The sequence below is a fragment of the Pogoniulus pusillus genome, chromosome 27, assembly GCF_015220805.1.
Source record: "Pogoniulus pusillus isolate bPogPus1 chromosome 27, bPogPus1.pri, whole genome shotgun sequence".
In the NCBI taxonomy this organism is placed as follows: Eukaryota; Metazoa; Chordata; class Aves; order Piciformes; family Lybiidae; genus Pogoniulus; species Pogoniulus pusillus.
The window spans coordinates 11,403,923-11,424,877 of NC_087290.1; the positions used below are offsets into that span (position 1 = coordinate 11,403,923).

Sequence of the window (20,955 nt, forward strand, 5' to 3'; positions counted from 1 at the left end):
GCTGTATATATTCTGTGATTCAGTGATCACAAACCAACCCAAACCTCTTGTTCTTGCTGTGGGTAATTCAAGTGTGATGGCGTAGCTTTGAGATGGTGAAAAAGAGAGTCAAGTGTGCACCTTGGGAAAGTGTGGGATTGACATAACCAGGCAGGAGGAGACAGAGAAGAGTGAAAAGGAATTGGGTAAGTCACCACAGAACATTTTATACTGATCATTGAAATGCACCCAGAGACAGCTTATAGTAGTAAAATGACTTTATGTTCTGATATGTAAAATAAGATGCCCATGCTATGTAACAAACATTGAAAAAGTCCATACCACCTGCACCTAATGTGGTTCCAAAGATTTATCTGCAGTATATATGTTTGGTTTTGTTTTTTTTTAAACCTAGCTAATTCTTAGTTTTTACATCAAAGGTGTTTGATTAAAAAAAATAATCTTAAATAGATGTCTTTAAAATTAAAAAAAAACCCAACCTTGCAACATTCATTTTTATTAAGTATTCATTTGTAAAAAGCAAAGCTGAATGGGACACGTGGCCTGCATTTGTGTTATATATATTTTTTTATATATATATATATAATATATATGTATATAAATAGCTATTCAGCATGCAAAAGTTGTAGTGATTTCCAAGATCTGATTACAAAATCCACACATGTAGTCTGATGAATGGGGGTATGAGATTGGCCCTGCTTGAAGCATGACCTGTTTTGGTGGCCTTCAGATAGTTTCACTGCAAGCAGACACCCTCATCCACCAGCCTCTCTTCCTTGGAATGGAGCCACCAAGACACAGGAGTACCTCACAGCTTCCAAAGTTGTATTTCAGCTTTTTTGCCTTTGCCCGTTTGGGAAGCAGGGGAGGGGAAAGGCTCCTGCTGTGCATGACTAAAGCTTGAATTTTGCTCTCTTTAGTGGGCCCAAGCTCCTAGCATCCATCTTTGCGTTGCCGTGCCTCAGGACAGGATCACCTGGGAGCTCAGCAGGATGGAGACACTGCACACTGGAGAAGAACACAGCCCATTTTTCAGGAGCTTTTTGGGTGAAGACCGTGGGAGCTTCTCTCCAGAAAGAGCCCAGCTTGCTTTCCCAGGTGAGGCTGTTGCACACCATGGCTGTTGCTGCATCAGGGCCACTCTGATAGGCAAAGCCAACGCTGCAGGAGTCAGCTCAAGATACTTCCACAGCAAACAGGAGTAGCAATGTATACACTGGTTACAGATTTTTTTACCTGTTCTATACAAATATCTGTACTTTGCAAAGCCTGACAGATGTTGAGACCTCTCCTCACCTCACCAACAACTAAGAAAAGATTCCTCCATGCCTCCTTTATGCTGAAAACAATTCTTTCCCTGTTAGCTGCAAGAGAAGAAAACACAACAAACATAGCACAAAAGGCACGTTCCAGCTGAGCACAAAAGAAATCAAGGACCAGCAAATACAGAAACCATTTCTGGAAAGTATTAGCAATTTTTAAGCTTAATCTTCATAAATATATTGCAATAAGCAAGTGTGATTCAATCGACGGATGGGAGTCTGAAGACTTTGGGTCTGTTCCTAACACTGCAATTCATTTGCTGTTTGGCCTCGGGCGTTAACGCTTTGCTTCTTCATTTCCCACAGCCACGAGGGATGATGTTGGGGGTGGGGGGGAAGAAGAGACATTTGTGCATCAGTGCCTTATCCTCCACGCACTGTGGCATGTACCCTGCACTGCACCGGGGAGGTACCAGAGTGGCACCGCATCTCCCTGACCCCACCACCGAGCCTCTCCACTGGCTCCTACAGCTCTGTCACTTCCAGAGGAAGAAGGAATTTCTACAGAGAAAAAGAGCTAAAGAATGCTGCTACAGCAGTCCTTAAGCTACACAACCAAACGGATCACTTATTCCTTTGTGTGCTGGGGTTGCTGTGCCTTCATGAACCAAGTACCAAGAAAGTGAAGCTCATTTTTTTACCCCCCTCAAAGAGCCAAAATTTGCCCGTGGATGGTTCATGTTACAAGCCAAAGAAAATGACTGGCCACTTCACTTGGTGGTCATGAAGATGGTTTCTACTAGATCAGTAATGACTTCATTTATTCAGGAGTCAGTAAGTGACTGATGAATCCAGTCCACCGAGACAGGAGATGTCATTCTCTGTGTGTCTGAAGATGCAAGCTCTTCACCCACACAAATTCCTCTGGAAATGCACATTTGTCTCACCGAAGTGCAAGTTACCCACAGGTATCAACACTGATGGAACTGTCCTGGAGCAGTAACGTTGGCTGTGGCATTGCTTGGCCATGGCAGTCACCCGTCAGTCCAGTTCTCCACAGTCCCTATCCCTGAATGATACTGCAGCGACGACTCCCTCGACAAGGAGAAGCTCTGTGAGTACAGGAACTCGTTGGCCGCGTTGAGGTGCGGAGAGGGAGGTTTTCTCTCGCACACAGAGGGGTGCACCCTTTCCCTGGGGAAAGATGAGGAAGGAACCCGCTCCCGAACCTGAGACTGGGACAGCTGATTGTAGACACTGAAGTGACTGTTACCTGGCGGCTGTGAGCCTTGACTCGCGATGGACGGGAGCCGCGGCATCATGGTGGTGGCCGTAAAATGAGCGGGGAAAGGCTGGTAAGGGACAGTTTCCATTGTCTGAACACTGTAGCTGGTGTAAGGTGCGACAGAAGTCCACATATTGCAGCTCAAGGGGGGAGGTGGAGGTGGTAAGTCGTCGACCGTTGAGACGCCAGCGATTTCGGGCCCAGAACCAGAGTACATGCAGGCGTCCCGCGGAGCCACCTCGCTGCAGTAGGAAGGGCTCAGCATCTGCTGGTCGTAGGGAGGCGGGGAACGGAAGTAGTGATCGTCTCCTACTGAGGAGGAGGCTTCCAGGTAGGAGCGTTTGCAGGGCAGGTCCAGGTGCCGAGCGCTTTCTGCAAGCAAAACCAAAACGCTCGGTCAGGAGCAGCTCCCAGAGCCACAGCGTTTAAGAGCGATGATCTGCCAAGCGCCCGGGGTGGTTTTATGGAGAACCCTTAGAAGCCAAGCAGGCAAGCTGTGATTATTTCACTAAACAACTGGGGCTCTTTTTCACATTAATCCGGTTAAAGCATTGGAGTTTGCAAAGACAATGTACGACATCAAAAGGACATTGTGTTGCAAACGTCAGGCTAATCCCCTCAACCTCAAAGCCCGCTGGTGACATTTATCTGGCCGAGTGAATGACTTGGGCTACTCTGTTCGCATCAGAGATTACTTCACGTCCATCCAGATAACACAGGGCCCTGGCACTCCTGCCGTGTTACTCCTGACAAATTCAAGAAGTCTCTTAAAGGGTCTTATCTCGGCCTGCCTTCCTGTCATTGCAAAAATGCCCATACATTTCCCAGAGATTCATGTCCAAAGCTGCAGAAATCTTTCCAGATAAAGCAGCCCTTTCCCACTCATCAGCCCTTCCCTCAGCTCTGCGCCGAGGAGCTGCAGCCCCTCTCCTACGGATTCCAGCGGCCGTTGGCTGCCTTTACCAGCAGCTTTCTGTTAGCTGTTAGGAATATTCTCGGGATGAATTAGTGAACTCATCTGCAGATGAAACATCTGCTTCAATTACACATTTGCCTCCCAGTCCTCATTACTGGTGCTGTTAGATTCTTCATTTGCCCACGATCAGAGGAGTCTCACAGCTTAAATACATTAGTGGCCAATGAGACATGCAAATAGGATTCTTTTATTCTGTGCAAAACTTTTCCATTTAGCTTAAGACATGCCATGAGCTCATCTGATGCTGGACTGAGAGGGAGAGATGCAGTTACAGCTCACTTAAACTTCAGAACTAGTGAATATGAAGCAAGGGAAGCTTACATCCAGCTACCACAGACCCCACTAACCTGCAGACATCCAGAGAATTGCTAAGGACTTCATCTTGGCACAGTGCTGGATGTCTGTGGCTGCATTAATGCTAACGGCAGTGTCAGAGCATCTCAGGCTAGATAGGGCCTCCTCCAAACAATTATTCATTCGGCTCATTCTAATAATGGATCAGTTTCCAGCATAGCTTTAGTTCTGTGCCATTTGCTTTGTGCATTCAGATTATTTTGATTACTTTTTCCAGCTCTGATTCAGAGTCTGAATTGGCTTTCTATGAGACAAACCCACTAATAAGTACCTAAACCCCCAGCTTTTGGGCTCTGACCCTCCCAGACACTTTGATCACATCAGTGTCCTTGAGGTTCAACACCTGAGAGACCAATCCAAATCAAGCTGGACTTAGCAAGCTTTTGGTGCTCATGCTCTTAGGGTTATTTGCTGTAAGATTTTTCTAGCTGTAAACTTGAGTTACCTCTTCTTTTTAGACAATGATAGAAGAGTCCTGAATCTCTCTGTGCTGTGAAAGTGTTGAGTGGCAGATCTTGAGTGTCTGAAGCTGCAAATTGCATGTGAGCACCGTTCTCATACTGATAATGTTGAAGGGTCTGGTGATTCCCATGAAGTGGGTTCACATCTGGCTTTGCTGAAAGCTGGCCGTGACTGGACACCAACCTCTGCCTCATGATGCTTTTGGAAATTACTGGATATTCTTTGCTAAAAGAGGTGAGAAAAATTATTACCAGTTAGCAATTAGCAATAACAGAAGGATGAAATATTTGGCTTTCTTGGAGCATCTTCATCCAATGGTTTCAACATCCTTTGCCAAACATAATGAATTCATCGCACTGCTGGGTGTGGGCACAACATGCAAAGTGTGTCACTGAATTAAAGAAAGAGTTTTCAGGGGAAAAAATGGCATTAAAAATGTGCCCTCACACACAACAAAATGCAGCTCTCCCATGGCACAGCCACATTTTAAACATCTTCTCCAAAGAAGTGCAGCACATTAGTAGCAGAATAAAGACTGAAGCCCAGCTGCAAGGCTGCAGTTCTGCCATATGAGGAAAGGCTGAGAGAGCTGTGTTTGATCAGCCTTGAGAGGAGAAGGCTTAAGGGAGACCATGGGCCAGTTCATAAAGGGTGGCTACCGGGAGGATGGAGGACTCCCTTCTTACAAGGAGTCCCATAGAAAAGACAAGGGGTGATGGGGACAAGTTGCTCCTGAGGAGATTCCTATTGAACTCCAGAAGAAAAAGTTTCCATGTGAGAACAGTTACAGATTGGAATCATCTCCCAAGGGAAGCAGAGGATTCCCCTACCTTGGACAGTTTTAAGACTCATCTTGACTGGGTGCTGGATCACTTCAACTCCACTATCAGCTGGAGCAGATGATCCTTGGGGTCCTTTCCAACCTGGCATTCTGTGATTTCTGCACAGGGCACAGGTCTGAAGGATGCTCTGGATTCAGTGTGCCGTGTACACCCCTGTGCACACTGCAGCAGGTCCCCAAGCTGGGCCAGAGGCTACTCCACCAAGCACTCCTCACCACCACCCCTCCTCTCACTGCTCGGCCATACCTCTGCAGTCGTGCCACACGCAGGTCGCTGTCGTCGCTGCCCCTGAAGCCCTTGGCAAAGGGGTTGTTTTCAATTTTCAGCTGGGTTATCTTTAAAAGAAGGAAAGCAGAAAGCATTTGAAAAGGGATCAGCATCCTACATGCTGCAGCTGGTCTGAGGCTGTATGTCTCCAGGTGCCCCTACACAACACCTTACAAAATGCAGAGATGGGGTCTCTACATTCAGCACTGAGAAACTGAGGTGTGCAGTTGGATGGTGCAGAAGCAGCTTTTAAAGCTGATCAAATTGCTGACTGTATAGGAGGACAGAAAGGTGAATATCTCTAAGCTTTGGGCTCTTGTTAGTGGGGATGTGTTTGAGCTCCTGTGTCTCCACATTAGAGATGCCGTTGCTGCCAGCGTGGCCTTCCTCGTCTCCCTAGCAGTTTTATGTAGAAGCAGATCTGCTGCTGCTTTTGAATGCTTTTGTGATTGCTGTGGAATGCTGTAACTAACAGCTGCCCTTCTGGTAATGCTGAAAAACATCCCATACTAGAAAACTCCTTGACAGAGCTGCTGGCTGGTATCTGTGCTGGACAAGAAGGGTGGTGATATGAAATTAACTGGCTTTAAGGACTTATCTTCTCCTGTCTGCTTCTGCTGCCCAAAGTGGCTCCAGGATAGCTCCCATCGGCTGATGGACCTCAAGAAGCATCGGGCCCTTCCTACCCCAAACCTGGCAGCAGTCTTGTACATCTTCATTTAATTCTGTTATTTGCTGCCCATGATTTTCCCATGACATGAGTGGAATCACAGCTTCAGTCCTTGCTGGTTACCTTCCCCTGGCTTCATCCCACCCAGGTGGGAGTTTTGAGCTCATCTAGGGCATTTCCCCCTAAATCTGTAAAGTCCATCTTGTGCTGCCACCCAGTTACCAGGCTGCCCCAGCAGTGGTTGTATGGCAATGACAGTGGAAGTGTGAAGTTTATGAAGCACTTTGGGCACCTTAGGGCTGAAAGGCACTATTGACAAGCCAGACATTTTAAGTAGGTATTAAATAAGCTCTCTCAAGCCTTTTTGGTTAACCATGTTTGGGCAACTGGTTATTTTACACCAACAGTTAAACCTTTTCAAACAGGATTCACTTCAGTGTCCAAATAGGGACTTCTTTTATTTTTTCACCCCTGCCTTTCCATAACACATCCACATTTCTGCTCTGAGTCTTTTAACTGGCTCACTAATTGCAAAACCTTGCAAGGACTCTATGCTTCAAGCATCAAAGGGCACACAGGCATCCTGCTTGGGAGGAAAAGGTCTGGTCAGATTATTGGGGAGGAAGAATTTCACATATGTTCCTGTTCTTGCACGATTTTCCTATGGATGTGTAGAAAAGGAGCTGCTGCAGTAACACAGGGCAGGTTTTTCATTCAGAGTGACAGGAGGGTTTCCAGCAGTGCTGCTTCACTCTGTACCTTTATTTATGCATCCTGGAGTACTTTAAAAACTCCAATTAATTCTCATACAATGCTGCAGTTGGGCTCAAGCATTAGGAAAGCTGCAGGGGAGCAGGAGCTCGGCAAAAGCAGGCAAATGGGAGGTTCATCATCCTCTGCCTGGCATTCTCCCCTCTCCCTGCCTTGCTGACTCACACCCGCTGCCACGAGTGTGTCATCTTACTGCACACCCTGCTAGCAACTCGGGCTGGTAAAACCCTCAGGTGAACAGTCCCCACTGCCACCACCACGCTCAAAAAAGAAGAAAACCCAAACTACAACACAGGAGTGCCCACAACAGGCAGAACCAAGCCTTTTGTCCTTCATACTCCCCCACCCCACTAAACCCAAACTCCCTCCTGCCCTCCTGTGCTAACCACAGAGCAGGCTCTTAGCTGTGTTTTTATGGTTACATTCCTCGTACCTCTCACTAAATACACACACTATAATTACTTTTCGGTGTAGATTTATGAGCGAGCTTTACTACTCATTATTAGACCTGCTTGCTCTTTTGAGTGACATCTGAGCACGGCGAGTCATAAGCGTCTGTGCTCGCAGGGTTTGCCAAGGTAGCTGTTACCCAGCCACGACCCTGCTGCTCCTCAGCTGCATCCTCTGGCTCCTCACTCTTGCTTAATGCTGCGGTGGAAACTTGTCTTTTAAAGAGGCATTTCTGCTGCACAATAGCAGCATGCAGGCTCTCCCCTCCCTCCCAGCAAACAGCTCCCACTCACCAAAGTTCTGCCGTGGCTGTCTGGATGCAAGCTTGCTAGCCGGTGACAGCAGAGACCTCCAAAATGCCCACGAAGGGGAACTTGTTTTCAGCACGAAAGAAAAAATGCAGCTTACCTTGTGGTTCTGGTAGGAGGTCACTGATATAAAGGAGGTCTCAGGAAAAACGTGGGTGCAGAAAGCTGTGTTCTTCGACCCAAAGGCGTTGTTCTCATCCGCCTTGACAATGTGCAGCCGTGGTTGGTATTTATGCATTGAATTAAGAATGATCTGGAAAACAATTGATGCTAAAGTGAGAAACCCACTTTGGAAAAGACAAGACAAACCAGGCCACAAAGGCTGCTAGTGCTCAGCTTTAGCTTTGCTTTCAAATTAGAGAGGAAAACGACTTTGTGTAAACGCACATGAACCAAGGCAGAAAAGGTCTCTGCTTCTCTGCTGAGCAGAGCTGAGCTTAAAGCTCTCCTGCTAAACCCTCATTTTCTTACTGCTATTGGATAGAGTCAGTCCGAGTGGAAAAGAAGCCATAAATTTTTTTCCCAGCTCACACTGGAGCTGTACAATATCTATAATTCACCAGCAGACTGGGCCATAAAGACTCCTAATAAATACTTTACTGAGCTGAAAAACACAGTTTAGCAGAGGGGGAAAAAATAAAAGTCACACAAACCACAGGAAAAGAAAAAGAGCTGTTTTTCTTTTCTCTGCTGGTACAGGGAAACTACAAAAGAGGAGATTTGGGGTTTCCCCTCCTGTTTGTGGGGCAAACTTTGTGTGGGTGGCTGGGTCTGGGCATCTCTTCCAGTCACCCCACTGCTTTTGCCCTGTCCTTGAGTTGCATCAGGTTTGTCACAGTGAGGTAAGAAAGAGCCAAGGGCCAGCAGGCACAGGCTCAGACCACTGCAGGGCAGCTCTGATGGAACATCAGAGGCCAAGAGGGGCTGCACATCCCAGCTGGTCCTACAGCATCCATCTGCTCAGCCTGGAGAAGAGAAGGCTCCAGGGAGACTTTACAGCAGTCTGAAGTGGGCTACAAGAAAGCTGAGGAGAGACTTTTTGTAAGGATTTGTAGTGATAGGACAAGTGGCAATGGTTTCAAACTAGAGCAGGGTAGAGCTAGATTGGACATTAGGAAGAAGTTCTTTATTATGAGGGTGGTGAGACACTGTCATGGTTTGCCCAGAGATGTTGTGGACACTTCACCCCTGGAAGTGCTTCAGACAAGTCTGGATGAGAGTTTCAGCAGCCTGCTCTAGTAGAAGGTGTCCCTGAATTGGAACGAGATGATCTTTAAGGTCCCTTCCAACTCAAGCCATTGTATGATCTGCCATGAAGGGACATGCCCAGATGCTGAAGAGGAAAATGGGTTTAAGAAATGGAATTTCTTTTAAGAACTGGATTGGTTTTATGAAAAGCTTTTATGCCTTTTACTGGGCAGAGAAGAAATGAGGCTTTCTTCTTGGTTTCTGGGCATAACCCTTTTTAATCCCCCAAAGTGGCTACTGGAATCTGTCCCTCCCAAACTTTAGAGTCAAAGGGATCCTCAGGATGACTGACTTCTCCTCACTGGGGTGTCCAAAGCAGCTAAAAAGGACACATCCACCCCTAACAAGAGGCACAGGCAGTGAGCCAAATAGGGAAGACTGCAATGGGTGGTGTCTTAAACTGGAGACAAGTACATGGGGTGCAGGAAGAGCACAACATAGCAGAGCAGCATCAGTCTACACTAACTGTGATGCCAGGTAATTTAACAGAAGTTTCAAGAAACAGAAGACATTTGCTCCATGCTTGCATTTGTGCTCAGGAACCCTTTCTATTTCATGCCCATCTGTGCTGAGGAGTGCTCACAGCAGCAGTGCTGCTCTTTGTGCCGCAGCTGGGACAGGAGCTAGCAAAGGGAACTTGTGCTTTTTAAACCCCTTCGTCTGCCCACGGTAGCTGGCTGCATTATATACCACTTAAATGCAATTTTTATTGGTGACATTTTCCAGACAACCCTCTCCCTGCTCCCCAAGAGAGAGAATGAGGAATTTTTGGCATTTTATCAGCTTTGCATCAAGCCTCTTAACCACTTTGCGGCTGTTGATGTGCAGGGTGTAGATGTGAGAGGGTCGGCTCAGGTTTGAGTTTGGAGCCTTTTCGCTGCTTTCATGTATCAGCCTCTCGTAAAACAAAGCCAGAATGTATAACACCAGGGGGACAAGACTCGTAAGAAGAGGCATTCTCATTTGCAATAATTAAGAGTTGAGCCAAGCTGATAAATATTGGTTGTCTGGAGCAGAAGCCGGGGTATGCTAAGCTCTCCTCACTGCCTGTCCCTGTCTGCCCAGGTCTAGCAAGGATGGGTGACTTGTTCCCAGAGTCAGAGCAGGTCAAGAGCAGGATGAATAAAACAAGCTAAACTTGACATTTCCAAAGGGAAACTTAGGATCCAGGTTTCAACAGACTATGGATGAACAGTCCATATTATCCCTCCTCAACCCCTTAAAAAGAGATCTTTTTTGGGTATTTTTTATAACCTCCTAAACCCTAAGGCATCAAAATGAGCCAAACATCACATTTTAGAGCCTGACAGATACACAGAGAAAAGGAATTTTGACAAATGCTATGGGTTACAATTGTGGCTGCAAATTCTCCTGGAGGTTCATCACCAACTGCTTGATAGCTGATGTGTAGGGGGCGGGAGAGAGAGAGAAACTTAAATGGCTTCCTTTAGCATTTACAAGGTTGAGCATTTCTGTCCCTTGCACCAAAGTGACTGCTTGCCCACGTGTCTCATGGGTCAAGGACCCATTGGAAAGTGCTGAAGTTCTTTGAAAGGAGACTCCCTTGAGACGTGCCAGATCAAAGGTGAACAGCCATCACCAAGCACCAAACATGATTAATGGATGTGAGAACCCAGAGCCCTGAGGTTAACTTCATTGAGGCAGTGTCCACAGACACGGATGGGGAACAGCTTCCAGCAAAACCCCATAAAAATGCACCATCCGTACGGGAGGAAGAAAGATCCCTTTGGCTATTGCAAAGTGATCAGCATGTCAGCCTGGGGGTGAAAATGGGAAGCCACAGTGCTTTTTCAAACACCTCCTTGTGTCCACTACCATTTCTCACCTCTCTCTGAGGAGACAAAACCCACTCTGCATGTTCACAGCCACCATTTCCCAGGCTGGAAATGAAGAATGTGTGTACAGCCTGTGTCTGCAGACACATCCTCCTTACTTCTGCTTGGTATAAGCTTCATGCATTCAAAAAAACCCCAAACAAACCACCCTAAATACCATTAAACAAAAAAGCCTCCCAACCCTTAGCTGCAAAACACAAAAGTGAAATGCCAACAATTCAGCCTAAATAGTTTTCAAGGCTGCTGTGGAAAACTGATCGCTGGCTAAAAATACACAAAACAAATGTAAATTCCACTCCAATGACGACCATCAGTGGAAAGATGAACTTAAAGAATTGTGTCAAAAATGAGAAGCATTTTAAATGATGGGACAGAGAACCAGGCACTGCTGGACAGGCAGGGCTGCAGCACTGAGTGGGACATGATGGAGGAGCTCTCAGCCTGCAAGATGCTAAACTTTATATTATCCTGCACTTTTCTTTTTCACTGCGAGGATCAGAGAGCAGGTTAGCGTCAGCCACTATCACACACATTTTGAAGTTGCTTTTGGTACAAAATGTAGGCAGTGTGTGGGGGAAGTAGCGTTTGCCTTGTCTTGGCCACAGAATATAGTTGCTGGTGCATGGACTAGAGAGGGACTTCAATGTGACAGAGGAGAAGCACACAAATTCAGTAAGAGAAACTGGAAGGCAACGTTTTCAGAGCAGCACTGGGGCACACTGGCTCAGGAACTGAAAGCCTCTCCCTGCAGCCTTATGATCCTCTTTGCTTACGAAGGCACAGCCCTGCTTGCTCTTTGGCATTCTAACAAATACTTTCTTTTCCGTAGTAGAAAAAATAAACCCCAAACCAACAAATACAAACACAAACCCCAGCAAAAGGTAAATCAAACAGCCCAGACAGAATCCTCAGATTAGATGGAGAAGCCCAAATTTAGGAAGTGGTTATTGGCTCAACATCCCGACAAGGAATGCCACCTGTGGGGATGTCACCTCCCACCACTACCACTCAAGCACTCTCTTTTCCTGGAGAATAGGCATTCTGGAAATACAATGGCTGCTGAAATATCCTTCTGTGGGTAATGGCAACCTTCATCTTTCAGAGCATCAGTGAGGATCCTGGGTGTTAGGAAGAAATTATTTGCAGTGAGAATGGTGAGACACTGGAACAGGTTGCTCAGGGAAATTGTGGATGTCTCCTCTCTAGAAGTGTTCAAAGCCAGACTGGATAGGGCCTGGAGCAACCTGGGCTACTGGAAGATGTTCCTGTCCATGGCAGCAAGGCTGTAGCTAGATGACTTTTAAGGTTCCTTCCAAACCATTCTGTAATTCTATGATACAAAGGCAACAACAGGCTGTAAGAACCACCTGTGCTGCTGCAGGGGCACAACAGTGGGGACTCTCCTGGGGCTGCACCAGGTGAAACCCAAACAGCTGCTCTATTTGAGAACTATTTTACACCTCTCACTGTCCAAGATGGTCAGCCTGCAGCTCAGAGACACCTCTTGCCCACTCACCCCCACTGTGCCGCCACATCACTGCTGGCCAGAGGGGAGCCAAAGCAGGGCTCAAAAGGGTGATGTCACTTCTAACCCCTCAACATCTCACGTGTGGACCAGACTGCAAGACAGATGAGCTCTGAAGTCAAAGGACTGCTTACATTAACAGCTATTTAATTTAACCCCCACCTCTCCCTCCTGTGTGCTGATCACACAGTTGGCAGCTGGGATTTAAGCTCTGATGAGGCTCAACTCCTTTTTTTTTTTTTTTTGGCATTCCCTAGTCAGTCACAAATGTCCCCAAAAATGGTGTCATTTGCTCCTTCCATTTAATTTTACTTAGGAAAACAAACTCCTTCAGCATCCAGTCTCACCCACTGCTGAGGAACGTCGGCTGCAGGGCTTGCAGACAGCTCCCAGCTTGCAGGATTGGGCCCAAAGGCCAGAAGCTTAGTGGGGTAATGGAACCACAGCGCCTGTCGTGATGCAAAGTTGCTTTGGAATCAGCAGTGAAGTGAATTTACTTTCATATGAAATTTGGGGAGTTGATTTAAGAGCCCTCCTTGTTTCACCAAGGTATCAGATGTCGTATGATGCAGTGGTTGTCAGGGCAACTGCCCTTTTTATATTGAATAGTAAATGGCTACAAAAAAGCCACATAATTTTATGGTTGCTCTCAGGGGATCACATAACTAATATAAAATCTTTCATTTTAATATATTTTCTGCTTCTTTCTCCCTTTCTTCTATTCTTTCAAAGTGAAAAAGCCTTTGAGCTGATGTTGGCTCCTGTCCCACACTGGGACACTGAGCTGGGCTCAAAGGACCAGAACAAAACCCTGATGATTCAGTGCCCTGCATGGACAAAAGAACATTAATCAACAAGTCTCTTCCAGAATCACAACCACTGCTGCAGTTCATCCCTGGTAATATGTAGACAGTACAAACCATCCCAAACATCAACTTTTTCTTGAGGAGCAAATAGTTAAGCAACATCACAGAGAAGCTGCCCAAGCTGGGCTGCCCAGGATATCTCTAGGAAGTTGCTGATGGCACCATGGTGCCATCACCCTGGGACAGCAGCCTTCACTGCATCCACCCAGGCACTAGCAGAGATGCATCACCCCAAAGCAAGAAGCCAAAATCAGCTGGAAAAGACCCTTAAGATTACTGAGCTCAACCAGTAACCAACACTAGATTCAGACAAGCTCCACAGCAGGTAACCCACCAGCTCTAGAATTACCAAAACCTTATCCTGTTTACTTTCTTTCACCTCCAAGAAGCAAATCACCTCGAGCTGCTTGAAGAAGCCAGGCCACCTGGCAGAGTCCCCCAGGTGGAAAGGGGCTCTTCCAGCCAGCCCTAGCCCTGAGCTGCTGGAGGAGGAGCCTTCCAAACCCACACATTTGTCCTGGCAATCCACACCATGGGGGAAAGAAAAAAAGGAAAAAGACTGGAAAATAATGGGAAAAGTTTCAACATGAGCTCAGACAAATTGTTCCCTAGGAGAAGGCCAGAGCTGGCATTTTTATTTTTTCTCAGTTTTTTTATTCTAATATCAGCTGAAGTTCATTGTAGAGTTTCCTGACCTTGTGATAGAGCTTTGGTGTGGAGGAGAAGGCCTCCTGCACACCAGCTCAGGAGCATTTGTTTGTGAGTGGGCAGGATGGGGCAGATTTCAGACGAGTCACCCTGGAACATCCACGGGTATGTGACAGAGCATCCCCTGCACCACCCCCACATCACCCAAGGATGCAAAGAGGCTTGGGTAGGACTTGATACCTCCACTTGCCCTTTTCCAGACCACCATCCTGCCCAAAGATCATAGAATTGTTTAGGTTGGAAGGACCTCAAAGATCATCCAGTTCCAACCCCCCACTGTAGGCAGTGACACCTCCCACTAGAACAGGTCACTCAAGGCCTCATCAAACCTGACCTTGAATACCTCCAAGGAGGAAGCATCCACAACCTCCCTGGGCAACCTGTGCCAGTGTCTCAGCACCCTCACTGTAAAGAATTTCTTCCCAATATCCAGATTAAATCTTCCCTCTGCCAGTTCAAACCCATTACTCCTCATCCTGTTATTACATGACCTTGTAAATAGTCTCCTGTAGCCCCCTGGAAGGCCACTCTGAGGTCTCTTTAAAGCCTTCCCTTCTCCAGGCTGCAGAGCCCCAACTCTCTCAGCCTGTCCTCACAGTAGAGCTGCTTCAGCCCTCTGAGCATCTTTGTGGCCTCCTCTAGACTCACTCCAACAGGTCCATGTCCTTCTTGTGTTGGGGGCTCCAGAACTGCACACAGTACTCCAGGTGGGGTCTGACAAGAGCAGAGTAAAGGGGCAGAATCCTCTCCCTTGCCCTGCTGGCAACACTGCTCTTGCTGCAGCCCAGCACACAGGGATGGAAGATGGTTTCAAAATCTGATTCTACATTGGCTTCACTCAGATCCACTGCATTTGACACATACAAACCACTAACATAACAGCAACAACATTCAGCACAAGAGCTGCAAATCCTCTTTTCAACCAAGAATGCCACTGGTGGGTTCTTACCCAGCTCTTCAAAAGACACAAGCAGATCTGTTCAGCCCTGACACATACAAACCCAGACTCAACGCAGCTCTGCTCCTTTACTGCTTTGCAGGAACAAAGCAGAGAACATAAAATTTGGGATTGGGCTTTGCAATTTATTCTAGCATCACTATTTCTCAGATCAGCTGTAAGATGCTGCCTCAAATGGATGGGTAAAAAAAAAAGGCAGGAATTAAATTTTTCATGGATATTCTTTCAACAGACTTGGAGAAAAATTGACTATGAATTTAGGGCAGAATAAAAAGGAGTTTAAAGTATTACAAGAGTATGGAAAAAGCTCATTTAGTATCAGGAGAGACATAAATATATAAAAGAAATCTTACACATTTCCTCTTTTAAAATAGAGAAGAAAAATTACTCTATTTCACCTCTCTGTATATAAGAAATTAATTACTTTTGTTTATAATCTATATATATATACAAACATATAAAAGAAACCATATATTTCTACATTTTAAAGTCATATGTATGTATTTTTATATCTATTTATATATAGATATTAAATATATATTTATCTATTGGTATATAGTTATACATATTGGTATACCTTTATGTTTATATATATATATAGATCTATATGTATAGATTATATATATATGAAATATATATATAGAGAGAGAGGAAATCTTCAACTGAAAGTAAGAATGCAAGACTGTTTTCTTACTACAGGGATACTACACCATTCTTCCAGGTGAGGCCAACAAGGTGCACCCAGAAACAGCTCAGCCACAAGTCATAAAGTAAACAAATGAAAGGAAAAAAACCCCTAAATAGAATCATATAATCAAGCAGGTTGGAAGAGACCTCCAAGATCATCCAGTCCAACCTAGCACGCAGCCCTAGCCAATCGACCAGTCCATGGCACTAAGTGCCTCATCCAGGCTTTTCTTGAACACCTCCAGGGATGGCGACTCCACCACCTCCCTGGGCAGCCCATTCCAATGCCAATCACTCTCTCTGTGAAGAACTTCCTCCTAGCATCCAGCCTTTACCAAATGTGGGGGTTCATAAGATTACTGAGATGAGAATCTAATTAAAGGGCCTGACAAGCAAAGGAAGAGAAAATGCTGAAGTTGAATGAATAGAAAAATGAGAAGGAAAGCCCAGGCAGGGGGGAAATGAAGTCTTTCAGTGATAAGCAAATAAACCCCAGTGTGTAAATAATAAATCTGGAGAGAAATAAGAAAGTCATCGGCATTAAAGAGTAAAGCCACCACCACTAACAGCAAGAGAGACAGATTTTGGTCAAGAAACACAGGAATATCACTTAAAATGCTATCACAAGGGGCAAACCAGCTATAATATCCTACAGTTTTAAACCTCCATAGGTTACATCTCAGAAACTAAGACAACCTGATGCTTTAAAAGCAGATGTAATCTATTGTGGCAATTAAAAGGTCCCAGCAGCAGCCAAGGAGCAAAGCAGGTGTAGAGTATGTAGCATAACTAAGCTCAGAAAGCGTGTGTTGGGGAGATTAAATTAAATATCTACTTTTATTTGCCACAGTCTCCACTTACAATCTTTATTTATTACTTGTCTTTTGGGGAATTTACTCCCCCAGGAACACATCTACATAGTCTATAAAAAAATTAAAGTAAGTAACTTCCAACTGATGTGATCCCAGCTGAAGCCTGCCAGAAGTACGAAGGGGCTGCTATCTCCCTTTCCAAGCTGGCCTGGCTGCAGGAGCCCATGAGAAAGGCTGAGTGAGTCTTCTGGCAGTAGTTTAATTTCAGTGGAGTCATTAAGAACCACAAGAGCTGAAAGCCCTGGTGGGATGGATATGTTTGCTCCTCTACCATGTTCCAGCACAACCCCGTGCCTACAAGCGCTGGCCTCACGTGGCTCCCCTTCCTCCCAGGGTTGAATTGTCATCCCTGGGTGCATTTAAAAGGCATCCAGACATGGTGCTCAAGGATATGGTGTAGTAGTGGCCCTGGTAAAGTTACATACTGGTTGGGCTTGATGCTCTTTAGAGGTCTTGTCCATCCACGGTGTTTCTGTGCTTTACAGCCTGTGTAAAACTGAGGGGAGAGGGGACCTGAAAGTAAGAACAGGGCTTGCTTCCAGCTGGTGAGATGAGCTCCTCCCAGAGCTGCCATTCAGCTCATCATTAGCTCCTCTGGGTACTGGAGACCCTGTTAGAAAGTTCTTCAGGAGAAGAACCAAGCAAAGCTAGTCTCCTACACTGCCAGCATCCCCAGTGCCATACCTAAAGCTGCCACTCTTCGTGGCCAGTCCTCTCACTGACACTGAAAGGTGACCTCATGTCATAGAACTGCTGAAGTTGGAAGAGACATTTGAGAGCACCAAGTCCAACTGCTCACCTAGAGCTAACAATCTCACCACTACTACTAAGCCACTACCACTAAACCACCTTCCTCATCATCATTCGTGCCTTTTAAATATCTCCAGAGATGGTGATTCCACCACTTCCCTGGGCACCCTGTTCCAGAGCTTGATAATCCTCTCTGTAGAGGTCCTTCCTGTCTCTGTACAGAGTGGAAAAGCAAATTAAAATGTGCTCTAATTAACAGCCTCTGCTTCTTTGCAGCAGCTCTCGTGTTGAAGGACACTGCTTAACCCTTGCTGGGCAGTTTCTAGCCCTTGGTGTCCATACTGACCACACCTCAAGGTGCATTAAGTACCTTTATACACATTATTAAGCATGGACATTACTATGTAGGTTTAGCAGGAGAGCTGGCTGGGTAAGCAGGTTGCTGTTATCAGGCACTACACACTTCCCAGTGCACACATTCCCACGGGAGCAGGGCTCCTTTCTGGCTAGCTCTGCCAACTGCCCAGGCAGTCCTTGTGGGGTCTCTCAGAGAGCCAGGGCTGAGGATTTGTGTGCCATGGGGTTATGCTGTGCCCCAGGCACACCTGCTGTACTGCTCACCACTGCAAGTGGGAAAGAAAAGGGAAGGTTTTTGCTTCAAACAGCAGCTTCAATAATGCCTTGCGTCAAGAGATGAAGAAAAACCCAAACAGCAAAACAACGAAACAGAGGCTTGCTTAACTGGAAAGAGTTGTGCACAACAACCTCGGCACGGGTGCAAGCCAAATCCCTCCAGCAAACCACCCCCCACCCAGTGCCCCTCTGGTGGTTGCACACCCACCCCGAGCATCCTTCACCTGCTGGGGCCAGGAGGAGGAGCTGCCATAAGGAGCATCTCACGGGCACCCTCGAACCCACTGTTTACATACTTCAACCCTCTGAAGAAAGTGGAATTCCATTCATGAGCATTTATCACCCGGGAGATACTGGTCAGGACTCACTCAGTATTTCCCCAAACACCCTGAACTAACCTTCTGAAGGCAGTAACACTTTTGTTTTATCTTTCCAGCAGAGGTTATTTTTGTGCTGCCCATCTCTGACTGCCCTTAGCCAAGCCATCTGTTAGCACTTGCTATGATATAACCTGGTTCATGATGAAGGAATCTTTCCCATTTTTCACCTGGCAAACACAGCTGGATGCTTCCCAAGCAGAAAATATAAGGAAGTGCCTTTGCTAGTGCCTAGGAGTGGATTTTTGCCTCCTCAGACAGACCATGACCACGTGCAACTGCCTGTTACTCGCGTGATATCACAGAGCCAAGCATCAGCTCTGCAGAATACCTCCCCTGTCACTCACCAGCCCCACATAAATCAGAGAGGCTTTATCAAGCTGATTATCTCTGCATGTAAAGACTTGAAAATACATAAATTCAGATCTTATTCAAAGCATAGGTGGCTTACAAAGCTTTCTTTAGGCTCAGACAGACCTCGCCATAGCTAAACATTACAGTGGCTGATGATGTCTTAATCCATTCTCAACATGAGCATTGCTCAGTTGTTAAGCCTGGTGTGAATGAAGCCTTTCATGGTCAAAAAAAATGCCCCAAGAGGGAAATATACAGGCCACAATTTCAGGCCATGGTGTGTGAGCTGGGCGCAGGCTTACCTGCCACAAAACCTGTTCAACCAGAGGGGTTTTCAGGCAGATTACAGGGCTCTGCACTTTATTTCTTGTTTTAAATCTGCCTGGTTTTGTGTGTCTACACTGAAAAATGCCTCCCATGCCTCTGCCTGGAACCACAGCAGATAACTGGCCAGTGGGAGAAGCAGGAGTGAGGTTTTGGGGGCTGGAGAGGAGCGGTCGGTGGCTGGGTTTATGGACAAGGTGTCAGGAATCTCTAGTGCTGCCTGAAAGGCATCTTCACTCTCCAGCACCATAAATAATCCTCAGAGCTAAATCCCTGGATTGCAGCAAGGGCTTCAGCCCCATGGCTTGTTAATTAAGCTGTTTAACTTATTTATTTTAAGCCTCAAATGTACCTACACATCTCTTTATGAGCTCTGTGGGGATGCTTGTCCCTGCTGTTTAGCGTGGATTAATTTATCAATTAACTCATTGAAATAATGCAAAATTTCTGCCTGTTTTTCCCCCCTTCAGGTGAGATCCCAGAAGTCAGGTTTAGAGGAGCTGCACCTCACATTGTATCCATCCTTCAAATCTGACTCCCTATCAGAGCCACTGCTGATAATGACAGAGCCCAGCAGGACACCAAGCTCCAGCTGCATCTGCAACCACAAGCCCATCCACCTCGACCCCCATAACACCATTCACACTCCAGCCTGACTCCAGGATCAGCTCCCATGCTTGCTAAGTGAACAGGCAGGGGAGATGGAAGACATAGTTTGTTTTTTTTCCCCTAAAACAAGTCTCTACCAAATAAAAGTTTAACCTAGAAAAGGAATATTCAGCACAAAGATATTTTGGGGTGAGCATCTCCTCACTCCTCCTGTCCCCATGCGGCAAAGAGGTTCTGTACCAGTGTGCCAGGGGCTTGAAGGAATTGCTCTGGGCAGCAGAGAGCAGCAGATAAAGCTGGGGTTTGTGGGATTTTGGGGTGCTGGAAGGAATTGGTGCCTGGGATGGTGCAAGCCAGACAGGGAACCCAGTGCTGTTGACACCCACCGTAGCCAAGGGTGCCCGGGAGGAAGAACCAGCATGGGTCTGGCCGAGCGGCTGCCCACACACCAACAAAAGCACCAGCAGCAGCCTGCAGAAATCATCACTCCACGTGGTTTCGAGGTTTGGAGACAACCGAAGACAAAAGGAAATAGCAGGCAGGGTTTGCTGGAGCACGAGAAGACAAACAAACGCTGTGGCTTTCCTGCCTTGTTTTTCCTCGGCAGCCTGAAGAGCTCATTTGCAACCGCTGGGAACGGATTCCTAGAAATGCGAGGCTGTTGTTATTCACAGCCTGAGCAGAGCTGGGAGCACTGGGCCATACTGGCCAGACACCTCGCAGGCACTACCTGTCCCAAGGACATCAACTACCCGTGTAACAGTACAACAATTCACAGCAAGAACCGGTGGGGAAAGTCACACTTGCCTGGGACAGAGCCCAGCTCTCCTCTGCATGCATAGCCAAAACTGGAGTATGCTTCTCTAAGCAGGTAATTAATTTAGAAGCCTAATGAGGCACACTCTCAAATCCCATTTAGTCAGTGCCTGACCCACACAGCAACCTGGGCACTTAAAAACACGTTATTCCAGGGATTTTCCTAGCAGTGGGAAGCAGAATCCTCTCACACCTATACCGTATGGGGGCTAGCAAGCAAGGCTTATCAGTGACCACAGCACCGTGCTGCAGGTATCACTCCACAATACAAAGCAGACTCCCCTCTGTGTCAACTGGGGGAAGCTTTGTGAAAGGACCAACAGGCTGCTTATTAAAAGGAAGAGGAAAAAACCAAATCCCACTCCCTGTTAAAAGGCAGCGTTAAAATCACGGCTGAAAAAAAAAGATGACAAAGTCAGGAAAAGCAAACGTTTGGAGTTGCAAAACCAACACTGCACATCCTGTTTGTTTTACAGCCACGTCGAACATCCTGTATGTTTTATGGCTTACATTTTACAACCTAAACAGTCCTGCATTAAGCTGCACAGTTAAGCAAGAGGGAAAAACACGGGAGCGAAGGAAATGCCACGTGCAAAGTGAGCAGGTATCGGCAGCGTCTGTGGGCTCTGTGGAATTGTTATTCCCCAAACCCGGTGTAGTTGTTTTCACTTCCGTGGTGCTCCCACCCCTCCCCTTAAATAGGAGTGCAAGAGCAAGCTCACCTG

At 46.5% G+C, this 20,955-nt stretch overlaps 1 protein-coding gene across 2 annotated transcripts in view; it reads right to left on the minus strand.

The window, feature by feature from the left end:
• Nucleotides 1-228: 228 nt before the first annotated feature.
• TBX4 (T-box transcription factor 4) overlaps nucleotides 229-20,955 on the minus strand; it is a 46,769-nt gene continuing 26,042 nt past the window's right edge. For both annotated transcript variants that reach the window (XM_064166279.1, XM_064166280.1), the window contains 4 exons: nucleotides 7,748-7,900; nucleotides 5,428-5,516; nucleotides 4,323-4,564; nucleotides 229-2,919 (listed from right to left, as the gene is read on the minus strand). In XM_064166279.1, the coding sequence (XP_064022349.1) occupies nucleotides 2,297-2,919; nucleotides 4,323-4,564; nucleotides 5,428-5,516; nucleotides 7,748-7,900 (1,107 nt within the window). In that variant the 3' untranslated portion in view covers nucleotides 229-2,296. The remainder of the gene's footprint in view (nucleotides 2,920-4,322; nucleotides 4,565-5,427; nucleotides 5,517-7,747; nucleotides 7,901-20,955) is intronic.